A 26,871-nucleotide genomic window follows, 5' to 3' on the forward strand; every position below is an offset into this window, starting at 1 on the left:
CAAAATCTCATTCTCCTCCCTTTCAACTCCTAAATATGGTTGTAATTTGAATTAATAAACAATGTATCATCTGCAGAAATAGATAACACGTGATCCATATTGTTAAAAAAAAATAAAATTAAATCATGCCATCCACTCCATTTTTTTTTATATATATAAAAAATAAAAAAATCTATGCGCGCCTACTTGTATTATTGAGGCCAAGCATGATAACTTATCCTCCTAGGACTAGGGCGTTTGGCATTGCGATCCAAAAACGCTTTTCAAAAAATTTGAATTTGAATTTTTTGCTTTAAAGTAATGTGTTTTTGATGTTTTTAAATCATTTTGATGCGCTGATCTCAAAAATAATTTTTAAAAAATAAAATAACATTATTGACATGCTTTTCTGAGTGAAAAACACTTTGAAAAACAACCTTAACCACACTCCCAAACATGCTAACTAGTGACATAACTTTTTTTTATATTGGCCTATAAATTTTTTAATTTCATTTTTTATTACTTTAAATAAAATTCATTATAAATAAAATAATTAAAATGATAATTATTATATATGAATGTAATATGCAATTTTTTTTAAAAAAATATGCTCATAAATATTCAATAAAAATAAAATATCTATTTTGTTATTATAATCTTTCACCATAACTTTTTCTTAGATTAAGTATTTTTCCCCTTTCATCAAGTGTGAATAATCAAATCATGATTTTTTTTTTGTTTTTTTTTAATCAAAATTTACCTTTAAGATTATGATAAGTTTTTATTTATAAAAAACAAAAATGATTTTTGTAAAAATATTACTGTAAGAAAAAATACAAGAGTTTCAGTTAAAGAAATACATTTTCCCCTCCACAATTCAAATAATTAAAATTTTATCAAATATTTATCCTAACTGGCTTTAGTTTTTATTAAAAAACATATTATTGTAAAAAAAAAAACATGAATAAAAAAAAAGGGAAAATACATATTTTTTCTCCATAATTTAAGTTAAGTTGCGGTCTTCTTTTGTAAATATTTATTTTAATCACATCACAACTGATAAAAATAGATTTTCAAAACTTTCTCGTGACAGAGAAAAACTATTCCTGAATGAAGCCGAGCCTCGCATCAAATAATTGGGGAAATGACTAGATCCAAAGTGCCAAAATCAAGACCATAAAACTACCCTTTTGCAGCAATCATAATTCATCCTCGTGTCCGTCCCAATCAAGAAAGCTAATAAATGATTCCACGAATCGCATACAGAGACGCAAAGGTTAATGGGGTCCTCAGGAAAAGCACTTGTTATATCAAATTGATTGTCTGTTTCTGTCGCTGTTTGCGGTACAGTCATCAAGAAGATAGGAAGAACTGTGTAATGTAATGTAATGACATCATCAGCATGGGCTGTGCAAGTCTATTAACAAGATCAAAGCTTCAGAAGAGAGATTTTGATGAAAAGGGAATATATCTGTAAGGAAGAAGATGAGGGCCTTTAGTAGTAAAGGATAAGCAAAGTCCTCCCAGCTCCACTGCGGAGAGAATCACTGGGCCCTTGAGCACCTGCTCGGTTGATTACCTTTCTTCCTCTTAAAGTAGTCATGTCTTCTCCTAAGCAACCCAGGGTAGCATCTTTCTTTTGATCTTTACGAAAACTGAAACCATCAAGGGATTGCTGTTAATGGGGACAAGGTAGTGGTCAAAAGAAGAGTCATTACTCACCCACAACATCAGATTCCATGCTTGATGTGCCTGATGCAAAACCAGATAGATATAAATAAATAAAGTTGCTTTCTGCAATTGTCCGAAAGGAACTATAATCCAAAAGGACAATAATGCTCAGGGTCACAGCACAATTGCCTGCTTCCACTTCCCCCACAACTGCAAAAAGGCCGGGAATAGTTTTCAGGTAGGAGCTTCAGGAGATGGGGTTTACGAAGCTCCAAGCAGCCTACCCCGCCACTACTCTCCACCCCAACAGGGAGTTGTAGACATCATGAGGAATCCTTTGACAAACATAGGAAAGAATAAAGGGGGTTTGGTGAAAGTTCCCATCAAAAGCAGATCAGTGGATATGATCAGCAAATTGTGATGATCATCATCAGTAAACAGACAAATCAGGTTTGGGCAGCTCTAACAACCTAAAAGATGAGTGGCGCTTTATCTTTTTAATTAACAGTTAATGATCAGATTATGGTCAATTAAACAATATAGTATCAAAACCAAAGTACAAATGAGGAATCCCACCACAGCACATCAATAAAGAACGAATAGAATATTAAATTAAATAGAAAAGAAATGTAACACATCAATCATTGTTAATTTAGATTTTCTATCACAGGTTTTTTTTTTTTCTTAATAATAAAAACCTACAGAATTAGAAAGGCCTCAGAAATACAAATGTAATCAAGATGCATATTTGAAATTAATTCAGCAAGATGATAACTTTATGTGAATTAGTTAAATTGTTATTACAATGGATACGCAAGAAATTAAACTGAAGCTTAAAGCCTCAAAATCAAGTTCTTTTCCTCTAACATCAAAATGTTCTTATTCTGCTATGAAAGCAAGTGGAGAATCTCCATGACAGCTCAGTTGAATCGATTACCCGGATCTAATTCTCTTCGAATTGGCCTTTCCATTGGACTTCAATATCCCGCTTGATTCACCCTCTGATGAAGGTTCCATTGACCTGGTGAAATTGCTCGAAAGATCAGCATAAAGATCCACCACCCTTCTAATGTTATTGTTTAGCTCCTTGATCAAACCAACATTTCGAGTCAGGTTGTCTGGGATCTTCGACTCGTGGTTTTGGTTTATTTCATTGATTAGCAACCTGTTTTGATCCAGAATGTCCTGGACTTGCACAAAACTCTTCTGGAATGTTTGCAAAACCTTGCCATCTACTTGGTTTCCATTGCTTAAACCTGGAAATAAATCACCTTCCATCTCTATCTCTCCTCAATCGATCAAGACCAGTTTTTTTCCTACATTAAAAAAAAAAAAACTCAGATAAATACCGGATAAAGGGAAAAAAATAGAATACAGAATCAAAAGATTAGCTTTACCAAATTTGATACCCTCTACCTTGCAATTATTTTATCTTATCTCTTTGAACTTTTACAAAGAAAAATCACATAGACTACACGCAATTTAAACCTATCAGGTAACAAAGCCGAATGCAATAATTGTGCTTGGTCTGAAGTGAGTACACACATTTTTTTTTCCTCCCTTTTCCTTCATTTTCTCAACAACCAAGCACAGATGGACAAGACAAAGTATAAAGCAGAGACAAAAAAAGAGGAACAACAACTATACATGTATTACTACCACTCGCTTTATAACATTCAAAAGAGAGAAAAGAAAGCAAACTGCTCTTTCTTTTTTCCACAAAAAGGAACCTTTTCTCTAAAAACCCAATCCCAAGTTGAAGACTTGTGTGGAGAATAACTGTAAACTACGAAAAAACCCAACAAAATCAGTCAATGCCAGATAAATTCCCATAAGAAAAAAGAAACAGTACTCTCACAAAAAAAAAAAAAAAACAAGAAAAACACGAATATGGATTGAGAAAAACAACAATACAAGATCAAATTAAATGAGAGAGTAAGAAAGAAAGATCTATATTTCCTGAAGTGGAAAAACAAAAGCAAAATCCTCTAGGATACAACCAAGCAAGATTATATTTACAATACTAAAAGAAAAAAAACCCCAATGACTGATAAAAATAAAGAAAAAATCTTCAAGTTTTACACTTCAGTTCATATCTCATATTTTATGAGATAGACTGAAAAAAGAAACCCGGACGGCATAAAATTATCTTTCAGAAAATCTCTTAATCTTGAAACAGAAACACTGATAAGAAAGAAGAAGAAAAATAGATAAAAAAAATCTCATATTGACCGTCGTATATCGTTGACTCCACTTACCTTGAACAGAAGCAGGAACATTTTAGTGCGTTGGAGGTAGAGAGAGGAAAAATGAATTTTCTTACGAAACACAGGATTTTGTGGAGAAAGATTGAACGAAAGGGGAATGGAACTTTTGTGGGATATTGAAGAAAGGCACAGAAATTATGAAAAACGAAAAAAAAATACAGAAAGAAAGATTTGATTGACAGAGAAATAAGGAAGAAATATTCAGAGAGAAGCACAGATATAACGATTTTGTTTTGTTGTTAGATTCTCTCTCTCTTCCTTAGCCTTACCTCGTTTATTTCACCAACAGTACTATCGTTTTTTTATTTTATTTTATTCTAGGCTGTAGGTTTTTATAGCCTGCGACACAACCAAACTTTAGTTTACTGCAAGGTTTAAATCTTAGCCGTCTATTTAAACCGACGCCGTTAAGAGCATCCGAGTTAAAGCTCCGAAGAATGACGTCGCATTGGACCTCCACTTACTAGGGTTTTTTTTTCTTTTTAATTTTTTTTAGGCGCCCTGCCAGTTGTAATTTTCCGAGAAAAATCACAAAAAAACCCTCAAGATTTTCTCAGAAACCAAACACACCTACTCAATCACCACATGCCTCCATGGACAATCTCATCTCTTCAGCTCTCGAAGAGATTTGTTACCATGGTCCCAGCGGAGTCTCCCTATCCTCCCTCTGGTCGACATTAACACCAAAACCTTCTCCTTCAGTCAGAGCCTCTCTATGGACTAACCTGCTTTCAATACCTTCTCTTCAATTCACTGTTCCTGGATACGATCTTCCGTTTAGTGCTGACGACAGTAAAATCAAGCGTTGTGAACACGCCGAGAAGCTCGGTTTGAAAATTGTAGCCAAAGAGCACCTTAGGGATTCCTTTGTTGGTCTTTACGACACTCCGTCTACTGGAATTTCTTCTAATCAACGCAATGCTCTTAAACGACTTGCCGTTGCTAGGTTTGTTCATCTTCGTCATCCTGATTTTACAAAATTTCCCTGCTGATAATGTGTAGCTTGATAATCATGATCAACGAATCATCTGGATTCTTGGAGTTTTATCCTGCTATATTTTCTTGATATCTAACATTACTCTATGGCAATAATACGATACTGCTTTCCAACTTAGTTGCAAGGCTTCCAAACCTTAACTACTTAAGTACCAAAGGCTGCTTTCGCTATAGTAATTGTTTTACTCCATTATTTATTGAGAATTGAATCATATTTGGTTGCATTTACTTAACTACTTAATTAGTCGATTAATTAGGCTTGCGTGAGAGTTAGAGTGATGTTTAGTGGTTATTAACATGTGCAGAGGGAATGGGATTACACAAAACGCACTGGCAAAGGACTTGAAGGTAGAAAATAATAACTTTTTTTATGTGGTGAGGAGTCTAGAATGCAGAGGGTTGATTGTGAGACAACCTGCTGTTGTGAAGATGAAAGATGTGAGTGTCACTACCAATATGTTGTATTTATATCGTCATGCGAAGCATTTAGGTGTTCAACAGAGGTTTGAGATTAATGAGGAATGTGTGGAGGAAACTGATATACGGGGGGATGGTTATGATGGAGAGTCTTCTTCTAAAGTGCTTGTGAGGGATTATTTACCGGCAATAAAAGCCATCTGTGACAAACTTGAAAAAGCCAATGACAAGGTAAACTCTTTTTTTGTTTTGCTTTTTAAAGTGTTTTTGATCTTACCGGTTATGATTATGAAGTATGATGATTTTTGTGTTATTGAAGGTCCTTGTCATTTCAGATATCAAACAGGATCTTGGTTACAGTGGAACTAAAGGACACAAAGCTTGGAGAAATGTATGTTTTACAAGTTATTCATCTGTACTGCATATTTGAACTTGGTTCTGTTTCCTGGTTATTTCTGATTGTTTTTGTTGTAATATACTTTCCTTGATGTTCTCTTAGATATTGCGTAGGTTGAAAGATGCCTGTGTTGTTGAGGAGTTTGAAGCTAAAGTTGACAGGAAGGTTTGCTTAAAACACCCCTCTTTGAGGACTGTTCTATATGATTATGTACAAAAAGTCCTTGAGTTTCATTCATCACTTCTCTAGTTTCTGTTTTTGGCAGGTTGAGTGTTGCCTACGATTGTTACAGGAGTTTTCCCCTAATAATTTTGAGCCCAAAACTCGTGGGTGTGGCGAAGATTGTGACAACAAAGTGCTGGTGAAATTTGGAAAGATGATTCAACAAACTGATCAACTTGTAGAACTTTCCCTTGACCAGCAAATTTATGATTTGATTGATGCTGCAGGATCCAAGGGGGCTACTTTTAGAGAGGTGGGCATTGGTTCTTGTACTTGTCTCATTGATTCTGTTGCAACTCTGTAGGTTAAAAATGCACTTTTCTTCTTCAATATTTCATTTATGGTTTTCTATTGGCCAATCAATAAAAAAAAAGAGAGAAGTGTTTTCTACATTTTTCTATATCCATGACCCTTCCTCTCCCTACTGCCTCCCAAAAAGTATATTGTTGACCTTTCACTCCAATTATGTGCTACACTTTATGTGCATTTATTAGCCAAGAAATGACCAAATTTTCCTATAATGGCAAATTGCTTTGCTTTCACCATTATCTTTAGCACTTGATATTTTGTTGTCTTTTTTAGTGTAATGCTGCTATAATTTGATGGTATCTTTGCAAATATCTTGTGCTTCCTCTTTTCTCACTGATTTTTTTTCTGACTTCAATTATTTTTGCCAAATCAATATATCTATGAGCAGGTGGGTAGGAGGCTGGGACTTGATAAGAAAAGAAACTATCCTCGGTTTGAAAATATGTTGTCTATGTTTGGGATGCACAGGCAGGCAGAAATCAACAAAAGAACTCCAGAATATCGAGTTTGGACTGCTGGAAATTCAAATTCTGACACACCAATTGCAGTTCTTTGCAAATCCAAAGCTGTCCTTGGTGACAATAATATTTCTGATTTGAATACTAGCAATGTTGATGTACCTGTCAGATCTGATGTAGATTTATTAGAGCATGGTAATTCAACCTTGGGAATTTATTCTGCTTTGTCTGGAAAACTGAATGAGGAAATTGATACCGACGTATATAGTGGCTCACCTGAGGATGGCAAAACTAACCATATGCAGCTCTGTCCTGGCAATGTGCCAGATTCACTCAACAGGCCAAGAAGTACAGCTTCCAATGCTGAAATGTATATAGAGAGCATGCAAATGGAACCTGATGGTGCTTCATCAGTTAAAACATCACCAACTATGTTGACGCCACATCATTCTGGATCCTCTCAGACATATCCGCACATGCCTTTAACGGCTGATAGCGCCTTCAGGGAGAAGAAAATTCTTGAATGGTTACAGGTATTTCATCATTCACTTCATGAGGCTTACGCCTAGAGATTGACTAATTCTTGTATCGTCTTTGATGTGTCTTGCAATTGTCTTTCCAGCAACTCATTTTCAATATGCTTGTTTTGTGTAGGACAAGATATTCATTTTGAAACCTGAGATACACAAGTGGCTTAAGAGTCTTGAGGACAAGGGTACAACAATTGACAGGAAGACTGTTGATCGAATTCTATATAAGCTTGAGCGGCAAGGACACTGCAAATTGCAGCACATTAATGTCCCTGCTGTCACAAATTGTGCCCGAGATCGTACCATCCTAGTGGTTCTTCACCCATCTGTTCAAGGTTTTCCTCCTGAACTAATGGGTGAAATTCATGATAGAGTGAGGGTTTTTGAAAAGCAAAGTCGTGGAGAGGGGTCATCCAGGCTGAAGATTAAGGAATCAGTTCCAGTGTTAAATAGTGTAACAAGAACTCAGATGCATGTAGGTTCAGAAGAAAAGACTGCTAAATGGGAAGCCATGCGAGCCAATGGGTTCGTGTTAGCAAAAATGGGCCGTGCTCGGCTGCTTCATATTTTTTTGTGGAATCATCTAAGTAGTTTGCCTGAATGGAACGGTGATTTGTCATCTGGGGCATATTCATATGCTTACAAGTTGTTTGAATTAGAGTCTGTCATTGATGCCATTCCAATTGAGCTGTTCTTACAAGTGGCAGGATCTGCTCAAAAGTATGATGATATGATTGAAAAGTGCAAGAGGGGTTTGCGTCTCTCTGATCTTCCTATTGAAGAATACAGAAACTTGTTGGATAGTAGGGCCACAAACAGATTATCATTGATCATTGACATTTTACGTCGATTGAAGGTATTGTTTCTTGGTCAAAAATGACTTTGCACACATTCTTAACTTCTTGTTTCATGATGTTTGTGGTACTTTATTGATCTGGCTTGTTTATTACTCTTTCTGTTATTATGTTGTGCTTTGAAAGTTTTTGATTCAATAAAATCTGTACCTTTACCCATGTCTAGCTTCAGGTAGCAATATTTAAGATCGTTTCAAATTCATACAATCATTTACCTATCTACATGTGAAAGGGTTCTGCAGTTGGATAAAAGCAAAGAATAGTGTATGTGGTTATCACAATGCTAAGGCAGCTGGGGTTTGGTTTCTTTCCATCATATGCAACAGTCTTCCCCTTTGAACAAGAAAATTGTATTTGCATCGCAGTTGTTTTTTCATCAATGTGCATCAGTCATCCTACTCACTTTACAATTGTCTCTGATGAATGAACATCTTTCATCTTCAATTATATCATACCTCTCATCTGGTTCTGTGATGTAGCTGATTCGTTTAGTACGTGATGGGCATTCAGAGGATGGTGTAAAGGCTCCACATGCCAGATCCAGACATGCAATGGAGCTTAAACCTTATGTTGAAGAACCACTATCAATAGTAGCAGTATCTAATTTAAGATGTCTTGACCTTCGTCCAAGAATAAGACACGATTTTTTTCTGTTAAACAGAGAAGCTGTTGATGAGTATTGGAAAACTCTGGAGTACTGCTATGCTGCTGCTCATCAAATAGCTGCGAAACATGCATTTCCTGGATCTGTTGTCCCTGAGGTATGTGCATGGTGTTCTGTTTGCCAAGTTTTTCTTGTGTCTCAACTAAGCCCAGGCTATGATCACTTCACACGTAGGCATAATCAAAAGTTTCATCATGTGCAAATTATATTGAATATTGTGTTGTATCACTTACAAGCAAGAAATTATACTTATTGGTGAGCATTGTATTCCTTTGAGTCATTATTGATGCATCGGTTGAATCCTATGGTGACCATTATACGTGGACACTTTCAATCATGTACTTCATGAAACACAGAAACACTTGCATGTGTGTCTCATTTGAAATGGACTGTTTCAGGTTTTCCATCACCGATCATGGGCCTCGGTTCGAATTATGTCTTCTGATCAGCGTGCTGAGCTCCTAAAACGGATAGTGATGGATGATCAGAGCAAAACTCTGTCGTATAAAGATTGTGAGAAGATTGCAAAGGATCTTAATTTGACTTTACAGCAGGTTTGATTCTTTACACTCGGTTTTTTGTCTTCTGTTGTTGGTAGTTTGTGTTGCAATTTTGCTTGACCTGGTCTGAATTCTTTCTCTGCTCTGTCTTACTAGAAGGATGATAACTATTTTGTTTGGAAAAAGACTGATTTTTTTCTCATCTGAATATTTCATGCAGGTACTTCGTGTCTATTATGATAAGCACCATCGTCGTCTTAATAGATTTCAAGGTGTTAAAAATACAAGTGAGGAGTGTCAGCTGCTGCAAAAGATACAACCTTCATCCTCTAAGAAAAGAAAGAAACCCTTGGGATCTAGCTCAACAAAGCGTGGCAGAAGTGATAACATAAATGCACAGTTGGACAGGCAGAGGCTTAGCAAATTACCTGATGCTGTTGACCAATTCACAGTAGAAAAAGATCTTTCTTCTTCTGAACATGAGCATTTGCCAGAACTCCAGGATGATGATCACCTCGATAATCTGGAAGGACCAGGACTATCTGAAGATGAGGAATGTCCTTCTGTAATCAACCATTGTGCTTTTTCAAAGATGAAGCCAACACGCCGATCCAGGTTTCCATGGACAGATGAAGCTGATAGGTAAGTGGAAACTACTCTCTTTATGGCTCAAGGAACACCTGTCTGAAGCATGTAATGGATTGATGAAGCATGGTATCTTATGATTGTCTGCTGTTAACTTCCTTAAAGCAGGGAAGTTAACTTTTTTGCTTGTCTATTTGACTCATTTGGGAAATATAAATACATGAAGTGAATAACTTTTTTGATTAAACCACCTGCTTGGAATTTTCTGGATATTTTCTTCTAGTTCAACCACAATATTCTACATTGTCACCCTCTTATTTGTCTACCTGGTCAATCTGAGTTGAGTTTAGATTAGTTTTTTTTGTTCCTGATGACTTGTTTGCTATTTTGGTACGAGTATGCTCTTTCATTTTCTGTATTTTTATGTCTTTTCCTTCTTACAGGCAATTGGTGATCCAATATGCAAGACATCGTGCAGTTCTTGGGGCAAAGTTTCACCGTGTCGATTGGAATGCACTTCCTGACTTACCAGCAGAACCTGGAATTTGCTCGAGAAGGATGTCATCCCTGTTTAGGCAAAACACAAAATTTAGACCAGCGGTAATGAAGCTCTGCACCATTCTTGGTGAGCGCTATGCAAAGCACCTGGAGAGAACCCAGAACAGGTTTCTTAACAAAAATGACTGCAGAGGTCTCTTGCGATGCTCTGCCAGTGAAGGCCTTCATGGGAAGTTCTCCAATGCTGTTGAATGTGATGAAGAAGCAGGTTGTGAGGAAGTGTGTTGGGATGATTTCAAGGAAAAAAGTATTAGAAAAGTCTTAGAGGATGTTTTCCACTACAAGCAAGTGAGTAAATTGGATATCTCTAAGAGGGTTGGATCTGGCTCTGAAGAATGGTGTGATTTAAACACAAATGTTGAAAGACATGTACATCTCTGACACCTCTACAATCACATTTTCTTTCTTTTCATCTTTCCAGCATCTATAGTAATGCAATTGAAATATCATTTTAGTTAGAAATAACTAGATAATTAAGGTTGGCCTTCCTCTGTATTTGGTTTTGGTGAATACTAGGGCTGAGTAGAGTATTCTTATTTATCTGTTGTTCTCATTGACCATGTGCATGGCTTTCCATATGAACACATTTCATTTATTGCAACTAACAACAGTTTCATACTAGCAACTCTTTTTTTGAGAATGGTTGCTACTCTTGAGTGCTTTCTCAAAGTGTATGGCTCAAATACATTTTCTTTCTTGCAGAATCGAATGGAATCTGAAATGGTTCTGTCAAATACTCCCAAGAAGGACATGCAGAAACTTGGCATTGGAAAACGTAAAGATTCTGCTCGAAGATCAAGACAATATCAACTTCATCAGAAGTTTACTAAGCTTTTAGACGAAGGGACTAGTGTTCGTAGACAAGTGCTCAAGTCATTGGCTATTTCTAATGCTGTAGAACTATTAAAGCTTGTCTTCTTGAGCACCTCAACAGCACCAGAGCTGCAAAATCTTTTGGCAGAAACTTTACGGCGTTATTCTGAACATGATCTGTTTGCAGCTTTTAGCTACCTCAGAGTGAAAAAAATCTTGGTAAAGCATAATTTTCTATTCTCAAGTTTATTGCAGTTGTTATGGCTGGCTATGTATGTGAATTGTGGCCAAAACATGTTGCATGCTTCCTTCACCGTATCATGAGATGAGGACGCATATAACTATTTTCTGCTTAGACTCATTTGGTTTTCTAGTGTTGTAGAAAGTACTAAAATATTATCACCCTCTTTAAAGGTCCTTGCTTTTGCTTACAGGTGAAGTATCGGTCTTTTGTTCATGTTTCTAACATCTTAGACTAATTGATACCACTGCTCTATCTCATATATTCATTTATCTTTTTTCTCACCCTATCATTCTTATACAAGTGCCTGCTAATTTCGGAGTCCCTGTAGCTAAATATTCTGTAGCATGTCAGAAAGTCCACACTTTGCTATTTGCTCTTTAAAGTGGTTGTCTTCCAGAAAATCAATTCTTAATGTACTTGTTGCTGATGCCTGAGAGGGTTTGTGCAACTTTGAACTCTGATATAACATCACAAGCATATGAAAGGTTATTTGAGTATAACTCTACGGCTTCTTGTGTTTGAAACAGACATGTACCTTGTTAATATTTTCACTTGGTTGAAAGGTGGTCATTTGTGTAAATTTGATAGTAACTTGTCTTTCAACTCCCCTGGTCTCTTGAAGCTCATGTTTCTTGCTGATTTAATTCATTATAAATAACCTTTTTTGACTGTCTCTATTTCCATTCTACCTTTTCTCTCTTATAATTTTTATTAATTTAAGTTAACCTTTTCACCCCTTTCATTCCTTAACTTCTTCACTATTTGACAGATTGGGGGCAGTGGTGGTCAACCTTATGTGCTATCTCAACAGTTCCTGACCAGTGTTTCTAAGTCTCCATTTCCATCTAATGCTGGAAAGAGGGCTGCTAAACTTTCCAGCTGGCTTCATGAAAGAGAAAAGGACCTTGTGGAAGGAGGGGTTGATCTTACTGCGGATTTGCAGTGTGGTGACATTTTTCAGTTGTTTGCTCAAGTTTCTTCGGGTGAGTTGTCCATTTCTCCATGCATGCCAGTTGAAGGAGTGGGAGAGGCCGAAGACCTAAGAAGCTTGAAACACAAAAATAAGGAAGATGAATTTTTGGATTGTGATAGGGGCAAAAAATTGAAATCACTGGCAGATAGTGAACTCTTTTCTCGCAGAGAAAAGGGCTTTCCTGGTATTGTGGTGTCTCTGCATCGTGCAGCAATGCAAACCATTAATTCTCTAGACTTGCTCAAAGATGGGGAGACTTGTAGCGGTGATCTTCGTTGGAATGATATGCTCAATTCTGGTTTGGGTCAGGAAATCAGCTGGAGTGCATCTTGTCACAACAATGGGCAGGAAATTCTGAATTTTGGCATCACTATCCCTACAGCAACATGGCCCAGCATGGCACCTTGGGAGGCTATGACATGCTATTTGGAATATCTGGAGCCAAAACCTTATGATCAAAATCAAATGAATCCTGATGTCTTTAGGACCATTTATGCTGCTATTAAGAAGGCTGGTGACCAGGGTTTGAGCATGGAAGAAATTTCCCAAGTTACAGGTATGCCAGCTGCTTCTTCTTTTTTCTTCTTCTTTTCTCCCTATCTCGTGGCTTTTTACTTCAACTCTGAAACACACAACATTTTTCCATAAGCTCTGCTGAATATTTCAAGTCTTTCAGGAGAAAATATGCATATACAGATAATTGATGTGCTCCAGACATTTGGACGAGTTTTGAAGGTCAGTTTTACTTTTGATCATGGAGAAATTCTTTTAATCTAATTAAAGAAATTCTAAGATGGTGTACCTGCAACAGTGCACTTAGCTGGGGGTGTTGCAATTTTCAATACATCTTCTTGGGGTACCTTCCACTTTCCTCATGTCTGCCTTCTATTTTGTTATTTTATTGATGAATATAATTAATTTAATAGAATTTTCTCAAACAAGAATAGCCAGTGTTTAGATGGCAAATGTGAGAGTTAAATTATCTTGGTTTGGGTGGCTGTGGGGTGATTTTTGCTCTGAGTTTATGCCAAATCCAGTGTCATCACCAAGTAGTTTTCCCATATTCCTTGTAAAAGACTGGGGAAACAGGTTGAGGTTGCTGACAACATGCTTATGCACAAACACATTTATATCCTGGACTAGATGTCATAAACTCCCTTAAATTTCATTTATCAACTCAGGCCAGGTTTGGTGGCATAAACTTTAACTCAAGAAAAATTATAATGTGCTGTATTTTGTGCAGGTCAATGCTTATGAATCTGTTCGTGTGGTTGATGCATTATATCGTTCCAAGTACTTCCTGACCTCAGTGGCTGGTTCTCGTCAAGATCTTACTGCACATTCAGTGACAAAGTCCTTGGATAGCATTGATGATGGCCATCTAACTTTGCAGCCTGAAAATTATGTAGTTGGTACTAGTTCACAAAGGGAAGTGGTCATGGATAATCATGATGTGCACAAAGTTACCATTCTTAATCTTCCTGGAGATTTTGCATCTTTGAATGAAACCCAAAATAGCATTGCACATGAAAGTCATTTACAAGAACATGTAATTTCACCAGAACAGGTTATTGACGGTGAAACCTCATCTGGTGAGATATGTATGCCAATATTGCCATGGATAAATGGAGATGGGACTATCAATAAGGTTGTCTACAATGGACTTGTACGTCTTGTTCTTGGTATTGTGATGCAAAATCCTGGTATAACAGAGGTATGCTGCCTTTTCAAATGTACAACATTTCATTCATTATCAGACGTTCTCTTTCCAGCATAGAATGTTATTCTCAAAAATAAATATAAACAATAAGCAGCGAATGTTGCTGATGCTTTGGTAATATCATAATGTCATCAAAATTTTAAGGTACAAGTATGATCCAATACCTGCTGTGATGTAAATTTAGCCGTGGGCTATAATTGTTAGCAAAAATACCTAGAAAATTTAATATATATGGAGTTTGCTTCTCGAAGTAACTTTTGATTTTGTCAACTTGCATGTATTTGTACTTTATGCAAATTTGTTTGATTTCAATATAACTCATAAAATGTTGGATATCTGTTTTATGTCTTACATTTCAGTTCAAACTCAACTATTGGTTTTAAATTGCTGGATAACCAAGTTTAATTTTTATGAGATGTTAGTGAAATTTTTGAGACTTATTTATTTTTGGTCCATTTGCTGCAAGCTTGAACAAGTTGCTCCTTTCAGAGATTGTTCATGGTTTTATTTTCTAACATGTGCCTTAGGGACACATGCTAAACCCAACAAATGGTGGCTCTTTACTTCAATAATCTAGAAACATCTGAATCAATAATGCATTATGGCTGATTATTGGAATTTAAACCTTTCATTTACTTTCATTAACATGTGCCCTTGAAGCACATGTTAGAATTTGAAAGACTCATTTCTCTTCACCTTTTCTCACTTTTGTCGTAACTATTTTGGCAGGAGAATATTATACTCCATGTTGATGTATTAAATCCCCAGGTATTCTATTGTATTTGTTATCGCTAAAGTTTTTTTTATGTTCTCTGATTTCTAAATGTCCCATGTCAGGTTAAGAATTGCCCCACCATCTGTAATTGATGAAATGGACTCTTTGATTTAAAAAATACTCTCTACAGATTTATCAAATTTGCTTTTGTAACTAGGCTCATTGGAAGGTCTTGAAAATCATACGATTTTACAAACTCTAAACAGTAAGTAACAACAACAACAACAATATATTCATGTAATTATGCTAGGAATTAATCATTTTTCTAGCAACTATTGTAACCAATTAATATTATTGTTAACCAAAGATATATAATTTAATCATGCTTGTGTTTATGAACTGATATTGTGCTCATGCAAAAGAAAGCTTGGCTACACTTAATAAAAAAAAAAAAAAATTGTTCCATGCAGACGAATGTTCTTGGGTATATCAAGTAAATCTACGGTATAAGGTATAATCAAAGTAGAATTAGATTAGGACTTTCACAACACCAAGATTATATCAAATCATGCAACTCATGCCTCTGAACCATGTTTGGATTATAAGAAAGGGATAGAAAGAGGAAGCAGTTTTTTTTTGGGACTGGCAGCATAGAAGTCTAAAATAGTCCAAATGTCCTATTAATTACTGATTCAATAACCTATTTTACCAAGATCTCAACCATGATTTTTAGTGTGTTTTGAATTGTTAATACTGTTTTGAATTGTTAAATGTTATGATTTTACAATTCGATGAACTTTTTTTTAATAACCATGCTTCTAAGAGCATGAAAGTGTGTCTCAATACCATCTAATATTGCTCAGGAATGTGTTTTCCTTATTTAGCATCACTATGTCAAGATGACATAATTTTAGCTTCCATAATCTTTTTCGGGGGGGAGAATGCATTACGCATATATTAGCATGTTCAGGCCTTGTGTTGTTTTAGCCTTAGCCTAATGAAATTGCTAGCAAAGAAAGAATGAAATAAATTTTGTACTAATGTCCTCCGTAACATTTCCATGTGTAAATCATAGCTGAAGCGAACATTTAATTATTGTTCTGTAATATATATGTTTGCTCATATTTGATGGGGTCAGTAATGATTGTTGAAGTTGGATTTGTGAAAGGTAAATGGCCTTGTTTCCCCCCCTTCATATGTTGCCGATATAAGTGGGTTGGACCTGACAGATAATTCTGAAATGTAGCTTGTCATCATGAACGCATCATTTTTATTATTTTGACCCAATTCCATTATGAACATGAATATATACAACTATTTGGTGAAATATTTTTTTGCGATATATGCATCATTGATGTTGTGCATTTCTAATTGTTTTTGTAGAGCTGTAGAAATTTACTGGAGTTAATGATTTTGGATAAACACCTCATTGTGAGGAAGATGCACCAGTCTACATCAAGTGCCCCCCCTGCATTACTGAGAACTCTCCTTGGGAATAGATTCAGAGAACCAAAGTTGGTATACCGCGAGCATTTCTTTGCCAATTCTATGAGTGCAGCCCTGCTGTAGAGCAGCTTCATGTATTGTTTTCCAGTATTTTAGGGAGCAGCCTCCAGTTTTCTTTCGAGAGGCACCAAACTAGATGTGTGTAGGTAATGGTATATAAAGTTTCACTACATAGGATCTGTAATTTAAGGATTATATCTCTGTAGTGAAATTGCAAATATCTGTACAGCATGCTGTTTTTAGGTGTTTATACGGCTCTGGATTCCAGCAATCATTCCTTTATGCGGAAAAGACATGAAGTAAAGAACCAAAGATTATTAGCCAAGGTCTTCGCCATCGCATGGCTGAATGCCTGATTATCAAGTGTGGTCCATCCAGCTTCCTTCCGTTATTGACAGCCACCCAAATCTCTTGCAGGTATCTACGTGTGGCAATCACAACGCAGTAAGTTAGTAAAGTAAATAGTTTGTCTTTGCTGCTTTAGATTGTAGAGATTTGCAGTGGTGGCTGGGAAGCTTAAGCTGACACTATGAAACCTATGCTCAAAGTGTTTAAGCTGCATGAACTCTACTTGTAATGATTGCAATTATTGTTTCCTGAACTGCAGTTTCGGGAATTGAAGGCATGATTTATGTATCTATATGATCTATAATGATAGAGGAACTCAATCCCTGTATTATTAAATTTTATTTGGATTTATTTGTTGAGATTGATTTAATTATTCCTAGGTATTTTATTTAGTAGGTTATAAACTTAATCATTTGTTTTAGTTAAAGGTTTTAATAATTATATGTTAATTTATTTTCCTCCCCTTGGCTTTTTAATTCTCTTAATTTTTATTTTTATTTATCTCAGATTAGCTTTGGTACTAGAGCATAGGTTTTTATTTGTTTTTACAATGAAATAATCTATGGACTTGTTTTTATTCTCAAAAATTCAAAACATATCTAAAACCCTAGATTTGTGAGAGTTCTCATCAAATGTGTCTTCTGCCTTTCTTTTTTTAGGGAAAAAACAAAACCCAGCTTCAGAACCAAAATTTCTAGAAAGATCAAAACTTTTGAAGGCCTCCGAAAGAAACCACCGGATGGTTTTGTCTCAGCTTGCTCGCCGTTCTCTCTCCCTTGACCTTCTCGAAGATTCTGCCAAATCTGTACACGTCTTATTTCCTACCAATTCATTTGCCAGCATGGGAGTTATAGCCAAATATTTTGAGGGAGAGACGTGAGAAATATACTTGGGAATTGAACAGGGAAAGTCTTTTTGCCAGTTATACTTTTATTTCTAGTTGTCTTTCATATTGATAAAAAAGAAAAGAAAAAAAAATCGTGAAATAAAAGTGAATATTGAAAAAAGAAGGAATGAAAAAGAGTAAGTGACAGTAAGAAAAAAATGAAAAGAAGAAAAGAAAAGTGATTGAAGTCATCGTCAACAACTTCAATGATCCGAAAAGATTCATCCACGATTAAATTCAACAATTTAAATTTTGGTCGGGAAATTACTTTACTTTTTAATTTGTTGAATTTTATCTATTTGATATTGCATTTATCATTCAACTTATTATTGTATTTTTTCATAATATTTTTGTCTAACAACCAAATTTCATCATTGATATACTGCTAAACTTGTGGGAAGTTGTAATTTTTATTTGATTTAATTATTTACACTCAAGGATTTAACAATACATGCTTAAAAATTTCCTAATGTATTATGTTCTTAATTAATCTCCATATTAAAAATAAATAGAATTAGATCTATTTTTGTATTGTGATTTCATTTGCAAGACTTAATTTCATTTCTAAACTAGTGTTGCGAGCATTTGTGTATTAATCATCTAATGTCTAACTCTATGTCTATAAATACCAAGCCCGAGCCTTAGTTATGCCTTTAAGGACATTCAAGGAGAACTATAGCTTATGCAAACTCAAATGATCAATTTGTCTAAAAAAATGGCACGTTAGAGATTTTTCAAATGAGACACTCAAATAGCATAAAAAATTACTTCAATAACCATTAAAAGCAAGTTGACCAAGACACCACCAATATAAATATTATTTAGGTTACTCTAACTAGCATAACCCTAATGAGCGAGTTGAGACCTGATAAAATAGAGGCCCTTACTTTTGATAGTTATCATGACCCTTGAATTTTTAATTAGTGTATTAGTGACATAGATAGCCTTTTTGATTGATATAACTTATCTAACAATAGGAGAATAAGTTTTGCCAAGATAAAGCTCATTGGTGAAGCCTAGTTTTATTGGAAAAGCGTTGAGAATTTTTTAGAGATGAGAGGTAAACTTCCTATTACTGATTGATCTAAAACAAAACACAAATTATAAAAGAAGCACCTACCTCAATCTTATAGAAAAACAATAATAAGAGAGTCTGATGTGTTTGCTTTAGTTGTAAAGGAAGATTTAAGAGATTCTCTAATAGAACTGCCCAAGGAGGTGAGTGTAGTATTAAAAGAGTTTCTAGATAATTTACCTTTGAAGATCCCTAATTCTTTGTCTCCTATGCTTGACATCCAACATGTAATATATTTTGAGCAACATGTTGAGCTTTTTAATTCTTTACCCCCTACATGTGATGGAGAAAATGAAGATAATCTTAATTTACTCGGTCATGTCCACATTATATCTAGTAAGGCTTGAAATAGTCTCTGTTCCATTTCAAAATCTCGGTCATATAGTGTTTATAGTTACAAATTTAGAAAGTCTGTAGATTTACTTCCCATGTTTGCTCATATTAAGATGTGTTATCCAATTGAGTCTTTTGTATGTAGAGTTTATAATTTGCATATTGAGATCATAAAACAAATTCAAGAAAGTAATGAACAATATAACTTTCAAGTTGATTTACATAAGTATCACGATATACTTAATGTTAGAGATTATTTTATGATACAGATTAGACCTAAATGATATTCTTTAGAAACAAATCATAAATTTCAAGTAAGTAGTGCTGGACCATTCAAAGTGTCACAAATGATTGAATAAATAGTTATGTCATTAAATTGCCATCAAGCTTTGATATTAGCTTTACTTTTAATATGAAGGACCTTGTTGTATATGAAACACAACCTATCCTTGATGCTTTTTTTGATACCCCTACCTCATTATCTATATCATTGACACAAAAGAAATATATTAATGCTACTTTAAATGCACAAATTATTTTTACCAAGATGTTGAAATTTAATGGATCCCATTTCGTGGATTAGATGACCAGTTCAACCATATTTTTATTGTTCATCCAAATTATCTTTGGACCCATGAAATTAATTGATTCACGTCGGGTAAGCTCACATATAGTTAAATTAGAAATTCAAGCTAGGTAAGGAGTTGGATCGAGAGATTTTTAGATTGATTCGCTTGACCAAGTTTAATGACAATGTCAAAAAATTATCCATGCTTTTGACATTATTTCAAGATCGATTTACTTAAAGCGCAAGGCAATGACCTAGTAATTAGAAACAAGGGGGAGGATGAGATTATGCATATGAGAGGAAATCAACTTGGGATGCTCATTCGATAATTGCAAGTTTTTTGGGCACCGTTCATTATTATTAATATCACCGAAGAGTTGGTTTGCCCTGAATTGTAATTTAGTTCTAAGGATTAGTTTCCTATGCCAAGAGTTTGATTTTACTCAAATCAATTCTTTTAGATGCCAATAGAAGCATTTCTGCTGCTTTTGGATGATGAGTTTGTAACTGTTTTTTATGAAATTAAAAAGCTGTCATTCCTACCTTTTTGCACAAACACAAAAATCTCTACGATTCTTTATATATCAATGGATTTTTAATTAGATTTGTAATTAACATAATTATATTATAAAAAATTAACATAACTATAAATTAATCATGTAAAAACTTGTGAATTTCTACAAAACCATCAAATTCATTAACTTCCCCTCCTTTTACTTCACATGAAACAAATATTATAAGCTTGCATGTGTGTGTGTGTGTAATTGAAACCTAATCAAGATGAAAAATAGATAGTGACTTTAATCATGATTGTTCTTATAAGTTGAGACTTTTTAAGATTTTCCCTAGATTTTTCTTGCAAATCTAAGTGTTTTTATGGTTAATGGGCTAAGAGGATTCACCTCTATCTAAATTAACTTTAACTCTTTAAGAATGAGTTGTTTTAACTTTCAAGTCTTTATAGTAATCTTAAATCTTAACTAAGTTTGAATTCAAGATTTGATTTAGACTATTAATTTTTATTCACTTCACTTGAGTTCCTAGATTTCACTAGATTTGTGGCACACGAACCACCACAATAGGATAAAAAAAATTTGACGTAAAAAAATGATAATAAAAAAAAAATCTAAGACCCAAGTCATTGATTCAATTTGTAATTTAAATAATGTGAATAAAAAAAAGGGTAACTACAATAAATAAACTAACAAAAAAGTGACAATGAAAAAAGGTAAAAAGAACTAGACCTAAGCCCATTTAGAGTATAAAAAAACTTAATTATAAAGGGTAAAATTTATTTTTTTTAAAAAAAAAGCAACAAAAAAAACCCATTAAACCGGGTTAACTCGCAAAATGTATAACCATAAATATAAAATTGAGATAATCTTATAGAAAAAAAAGTAGGAAAAAAAGCTCAAAAATCAATTCCTAATAATTCAAATGGGAACATAATAACTCTATAGAAATAAAAATGAAAAAGAAAAAGTTGAAAAAATGTTATGGGATGAAAATCAAGAAAATACATATAATTAAAAAATAGATCGAAAAAACTCGATTAGAGCCCATTCGGGTCAAGATGCAAAATCCTTGATCCAATCATGATATCAGGGTAATCTCATTTGAAATCAAATTGAATAAAATCATGAAGCTCAATTATAACAACCCAATATTGTAGGACACAAATAAAAGATCATTTTCCAACAAATAAAATATGGAATGATGAAATTGAGATAAATAAATTTAAAAAAAGAACAAAAAATTACGAAGATATTCATGCGGTGTCAATATTTTTAAAAAAGTAAGAAAAATTTAAGATTGAAATAATTAAAAGAGACTGCTTGTACTATCAGACTAGCAACACAAAATGCAAACAAAAAAAAAACTATAAAGCGAGTATCACATGCTTATATCTAATCAATTGATTTAATTTAATTAAAAAAACAAAAATACTTTTAAAAAAGCTAAATTTAACAAAGACAAAAAAAGACCAAGGTAACCCGTGTTTATATATATAAACAAAACTAAAAAATTCCAATAGGAAGCAAATAAAAACCAAGAAAATATTTGAGGATGAAACCACAAAAAAATGAGCTTAAAAAAAGGAAATAAAATCAAGCAAATCTAGGTGAACCTTTTAAACCCAAGTTAATATCTCAAACCTGCAATTCATTAAATTCCAAACATGAGCTCAATTAAGAAACTCAATACTCGATCAATTTAATATTGAAAGATGAAATAAATTAATTAAAAAACAAAATTTCTTTTAAAAAATCTAGATTTAGCAGTGGCTAATCTAAAGTTTTTTTTATGATCAGGGGCAATGTCGTAAAATCACTATTCCAACGAATAGTGATTTGTTTCTAGAGGCACATTAAAACATCATTCTCCTTTAGTGTTTTTACTAGATATGTTGCTTGTGCATTGCCAAGGCCCGAGAAAAAAAAAAATAATGTAAAAAGAAGTGATAGGATAAAAAAATTTCAAGCCTCAAGTCATTGATTCAAGTGACAATTTAAATAATATATAAAAACAATAACAATAAATAAACTGACAAAACAAATCAACAAAAAAAGATTAAAAAAAAATAATCATACCTGAGCCTATTAACAAACAACTTAATACTAACCTAATAAAGGGAAAAACACAAAAAAAAAAGGAAGAAAAAAGAAGTAAAGCTTAAAAAGAAGAAGAAGAAAACATCAATTTTAAAAAAGGAGAAAAATTCAAGAAAACTCAAGCAAACCTTTTAAACCTGGTTTAATCTTAAGAACTTGTAACTCATTGAATCTCGAACTAGAGTTCAATCAAGAAGTTTAATTGTCAACCGATTTAATTTTGAAGGACGAAATTGTTGAAAAAGTATTAATAAAAAAATTTGCAAAAAAAAAAAAACACTTTTTTATTATGTTAAAGTGATGTTATTGAATTTTTAAGGGGTTGGCTAAAAAATCTAGGTGGGGAGAGAGAGGGGGTGGAATTTTTTTATAGATAAAAATGATTTTCATTATAATTTTAAAACTTGACTTGGGGTTTACCTAGGTCAAGACATAGGTCACAAGTTGGGAGGGTCAACTCGGGTTGACCAATTTTTTTTTTTTTTTAAATCAAAGTAACCTTGTTTTGACCAAAAAAAATCAACATGTTTTTGACCCGTGTTTTATCATTGGTCAACTCGGGTTTTGATCGGGTCAGGTTTACTCAATCCTTCAATTATTTTTTCTTAGACTCGGTCCTGTTTAAGCTTCGAATTGGCCAGGTCTTGTGTCAACCCACCGAGTCAATCTAGGTTTTATAACTAGAATTATTATAATATTATTAATTTTAATGCTTAATATAAACTAAAGTACAAAAAAATAATATCTATTTTTAAAAAAATATATATATAAGTTTGACAGTAATATATATTAATGGTAACATATATTTTTTTAATATTTTATTATGTCTTGTCTATCATAAATAAATAGAATATAAAGACAATCTCTTTATCTTGTACACCACTATCAAATACAATTCTAATTCTGCCTCTATTTCTTTCTATCTATATTATCTTTCTCTTATGTTCCGAGACAGTAAACAAGAGCTATCTTATATTATTTTACTCTTAAATGAGAGTAAGTCCCTATAGACTTGGACTTGAATACAATACATGAACATATATCTATACTAGTTTATGATAATTCAATAGACTTCAAAAGATAAACACGCCTTTAATAGTTATACATATACCTAGAAGACATCTAAGAGAACTAAATTAACACTTTGAATGAAGTCTTTCATATTAATTTCAACACTCCTCTTTAAATTTGAAAGTCTCATCACTCTTAAAACATGAAATCATCTTGTCATAACTTGCTAATAGCATCTTATTATCATTATTTCAACATTCTTCTTTAAAAAATAACATTTGCTTAAACATGGCTTACCTAAGCCCATTTTTCTCCTTTTATGGTGGCTGTCATTTTTATCTAGCAAAAATTCTTTCTTCTAATATTTGACTTTTCAAGTGACTGTTTTATTTTGGCTCACTTTTCATTAGCTTGTTGTTTTTTTCTTTTTATGGCTCCTTGGCTATTTTCCATTTCTTTTAGAAAAAGCTCTGTCTCTTTTTCATATGTTATCTTCTTTATATAACACTATCTCCTGTGCCAGGATTTGTTAGCTTGCATTAAACATCTCTTTTTGGCTTGTTCTACCTTTACGAATGTAAGATATCAATTCTCTTATTACACATTATTATGTTGCACCTCTAATTTTTCTTATTTAGATATAACTTGTGTATCCACTCTCTCTTGGGATTTTTCCCTTTCATCTACACATGATTTAATTTTTCAAATTGTCTATTAGATCAAATTAACTATAATACCATGTTATAAATAACGAGGGGGAAATGGTAGGAAATGAAGTCTTATATATCTTGAAACTTGGATTGTGTTGGTGATGCTTGTTCCAGGTCTTGGCTACCTTCTAAGCACTTTAAAATATTATCTTGCTACTATTTCCCTTAGCTTTCACATATTTCATAAGCTATTATCTTTGTTTCATGCTTTATAAATTATTTTTGTTTTTTTTTTCTTTTCATCTTTAAAGTTTTCTATTTATACCAGTATAATATTTTTCTTTTTTTTCCTCCATTAGTCTAATTAGACAACTACATTGCTACCAATATTTCTTGAATCTTGAATCTTTATCTATAGAAGATCTTTCTTGCATTTGTCTTGGCCACTCCTCTTATCATGACTAAGTAATAGCTTCTTCTATGATTCTCTTAGTTATGATAACTTTTAACATCTTTTTTTTATTTTTTTTAATTGTTACATTGTTGCTATAATTTTCTTCAATTTTCTTTTCTTTAATTATTGTCTTTCTCTAAACATGACTACTCTTAGCTAAATCATATCTATTTATTCCCTAATTATTTCTAACATGGTAGTGAAGCTAGTTCAATATAGTTGAACGTTTGAGAAATTAAAATAAATGTGTAGATTAGAGAATGAATGAACAAGTGCCATAAAAAAAATAAAAATTGAAGGTGCAAGATGATAAAACTCAATAAAAAAATTGAGAACTTGTATCAAGAGAGATGGAAGAAGAAGCCTATGAAATAGGCTAAGTGTAAGTTGATAACTTTTTGCATGAAAGATGAGATGTGATGTATGCATGCATTTAATTAAGTAAATCAAGAATCATTTGTATCAATAAATGAAAAAAAAAAAAACCATTAACGACAACCAAATACTAAAAAAAAAAAAAAAACTGAGAGATAAATGTAGATTAGGATTTTTGATCTTGCAACATGTGTTATGAATCAAATTGTGTTTAATAATTTTGTCTCTTATAATCAATTTTATATTTAATCAAATAATATTAAAAATAAACATAATTAGAAAGTTGAGAAATAGATGTGAATTTAGATATTTGGTTTCAAAACATGGACAATTAACTCGGTTGTATTTAATAATTTTGTTTCTTGGAATCAACTTTTTATTTAATAAAATGATAATATAAAAAAGAGATCCATAAAAAAGGGATAGGATAAAATGAAAGATTTTTTTTTTAAAAATGATGTAATCTTATCCACAAACTAAGTAAAATTTAAACAATATTCTATTAAAAACATCATAAAAATTTGTTTAATTAATTTATTTGAAATAATCTTGATTAAAATCGAATACCCATTAGATCAGGCATCCCCTAGATACACTTAATCAATTTATTTTAACTAATTTATAATTAAATAACAAAATAAAAAAAGATCAAAGTTAAAAAAAGATAAACACTTGAATCTTGGTGGCCCATCGCGCCTAACACATTTATAGAAAATGGCACATGCATGGACCTATAAGGACAAGCCCCGCGTGCTTGGCCTTTTTTTATTTATAAAAGGGTGGACAATATGTCACTAGCCCTTATATATATATTTTTAAAAGAAATAAAAGCAAATGATGTATTATCAGCTTACCTAGAATCCAACCACATAATAGTGGCTAGAAAACTCAAAGGGCTATTTTTTGGTCTAAAAATCCATCTTTAGCCAATTTTTACCTAAAAAACAACCAATAAACATTCTTGGAACATCAAAAAATCAATTTATAAAAAAACACTTAAAAACAGTCTAAAAACACAAAATTAAATTGGTAAATTTTTCTCTTTTTACCTCAATTATCTTTTCAAGTAAGATAAATGTTCAAAAACACCTTTGTGAGACCCCATTGTCGAAAGAAACTCAATGATACAAAGATTTATTTTTTATATATATAGTTGAGAAGTGGTAAATTAACGACTTTCTCTTTCTTTTAGCATAATTTAATGATTTTTTCTTTTCACACTTATATTTAGGGACTGAAAAATAAACAAAATGAACTATTAGAATAAAATTAAAATTTCTAAAACTATAGGGATTGGAAAATAAATAAAGAAAAATAGGTGAACTTAAAAGTATTTTTTTTACTTAAATTTAAGATTGGCCATGGTTTTTCTTCTTGTTTTACATTTGGTCTTTTTTGTGGAATTTTTCTTTCTTTAAACATTTTGAAAATTTAATTATTAATTTATTCATAGATGGCTGCAATTAAAAAAAAATGTTTGAGGATAAAATTTATAAAAAAACTATAATACTATAAATTACTATAAAAATTATTTTAGTATATTTCATAATTGTAATTATAATGCAACGAGGAACAGTTGCATGGCTAATGATTCTCAAGGTCAAGGCCATGCATAGTGTAATTAAAAGTCCTATTAATAATTGGAAGTGAAACTGTTTTAAGAGCTGAAAGATACGTACAAAAGCTTTGCATTTATGGGAGAAGACTTTTTTTTTTTTTTTGGGGGGTGTGGCACGGCTCAACCAGAGTTTTTTTTATTAAAAATAAAATAAAAATACTATTTTAATTTTTTTAAATACTTTATTTATTTAATTTTTGTTGAAGTACATTAGAGGGAGAACTTAAAAGTGAGTCGCTCGCTTTTTCTTTATTTTTTAATTGTTTTTGGTTCAAAAAAGAAAAGGAGAGAAAAGAGAAATTAGATTAGCACTAACTACTAGAGTACGCCCTTTGATTATTGGCTTCTTATTTTATGATTGACTTTTCAATAGTTAAAGTCACTCTTCAATCTAATCAAGCCACATGCTTTGACCACCAAAGTCTATTGACCCATCTCCACACGTGTACGGCCTACAGTCCATATTCCTCCAGCCTCAAATTCGACAGCTACGTGTATGGCCAAGATCACCCACATGCATCATTCCCTCTGCTTATCAGGCTACACTGAGTCATCCTCCTCTT

General features: G+C 33.0%; 2 protein-coding genes across 11 annotated transcripts; one reads left to right on the plus strand and one right to left on the minus strand.

The window, feature by feature from the left end:
- Positions 1 to 2,397: 2,397 nt before the first annotated feature.
- Positions 2,398 to 4,205, minus strand: LOC118038024 (protein ELF4-LIKE 4). 3 transcript variants are annotated; one of them, XM_035044273.1, is made up of 2 exons: positions 4,187 to 4,205; positions 2,398 to 2,966 (listed from the first exon to the last, which is right to left on the minus strand). In XM_035044273.1, exon 2 carries the CDS (start codon positions 2,926 to 2,928, stop codon positions 2,584 to 2,586), a length of 345 nt encoding a protein of 114 aa, XP_034900164.1. In that variant the 5' UTR covers positions 2,929 to 2,966; positions 4,187 to 4,205; the 3' UTR covers positions 2,398 to 2,583. The 3 variants fall into 3 exon arrangements, with proteins under 3 accessions (XP_034900164.1, XP_034900162.1, XP_034900163.1); XM_035044271.1 differs by lacking the exon at positions 4,187 to 4,205 and adding an exon at positions 3,909 to 4,180; XM_035044272.2 differs by lacking the exon at positions 4,187 to 4,205 and adding an exon at positions 3,067 to 4,180.
- Positions 4,206 to 4,395: 190 nt separating this feature from the next.
- LOC118038023 (uncharacterized) lies at positions 4,396 to 17,099 on the plus strand. 8 transcript variants are annotated; one of them, XR_004685703.2, is made up of 18 exons: positions 4,397 to 4,863; positions 5,219 to 5,561; positions 5,650 to 5,721; positions 5,830 to 5,892; positions 5,993 to 6,202; positions 6,647 to 7,249; positions 7,371 to 8,102; positions 8,580 to 8,861; positions 9,163 to 9,318; positions 9,485 to 9,906; positions 10,293 to 10,776; positions 11,110 to 11,439; positions 12,234 to 12,993; positions 13,114 to 13,172; positions 13,681 to 14,151; positions 14,887 to 14,925; positions 16,256 to 16,524; positions 16,608 to 17,099. XR_004685703.2 is itself a non-coding variant. In XM_035044266.1 (17 exons), the coding sequence occupies exons 1-17, from the start codon at positions 4,511 to 4,513 to the stop codon at positions 16,439 to 16,441; spliced, it is 5,565 nt and encodes a 1,854-aa protein (XP_034900157.1). In that variant the 5' UTR covers positions 4,397 to 4,510; the 3' UTR covers positions 16,442 to 17,099. The 8 variants fall into 8 exon arrangements, 7 of the variants coding, with proteins under 7 accessions (XP_034900159.1, XP_034900157.1, XP_034900158.1 ...); XM_035044266.1 differs by having other exon boundaries at positions 16,256 to 17,099; XM_035044267.2 differs by having other exon boundaries at positions 10,293 to 10,695; positions 16,256 to 17,099.
- Positions 17,100 to 26,871: the final 9,772 nt, after the last annotated feature.

This window comes from Populus alba, chromosome 3 (assembly GCF_005239225.2).
Source record: "Populus alba chromosome 3, ASM523922v2, whole genome shotgun sequence".
Lineage (NCBI taxonomy): Eukaryota > Viridiplantae > Streptophyta > Magnoliopsida > Malpighiales > Salicaceae > Populus > Populus alba.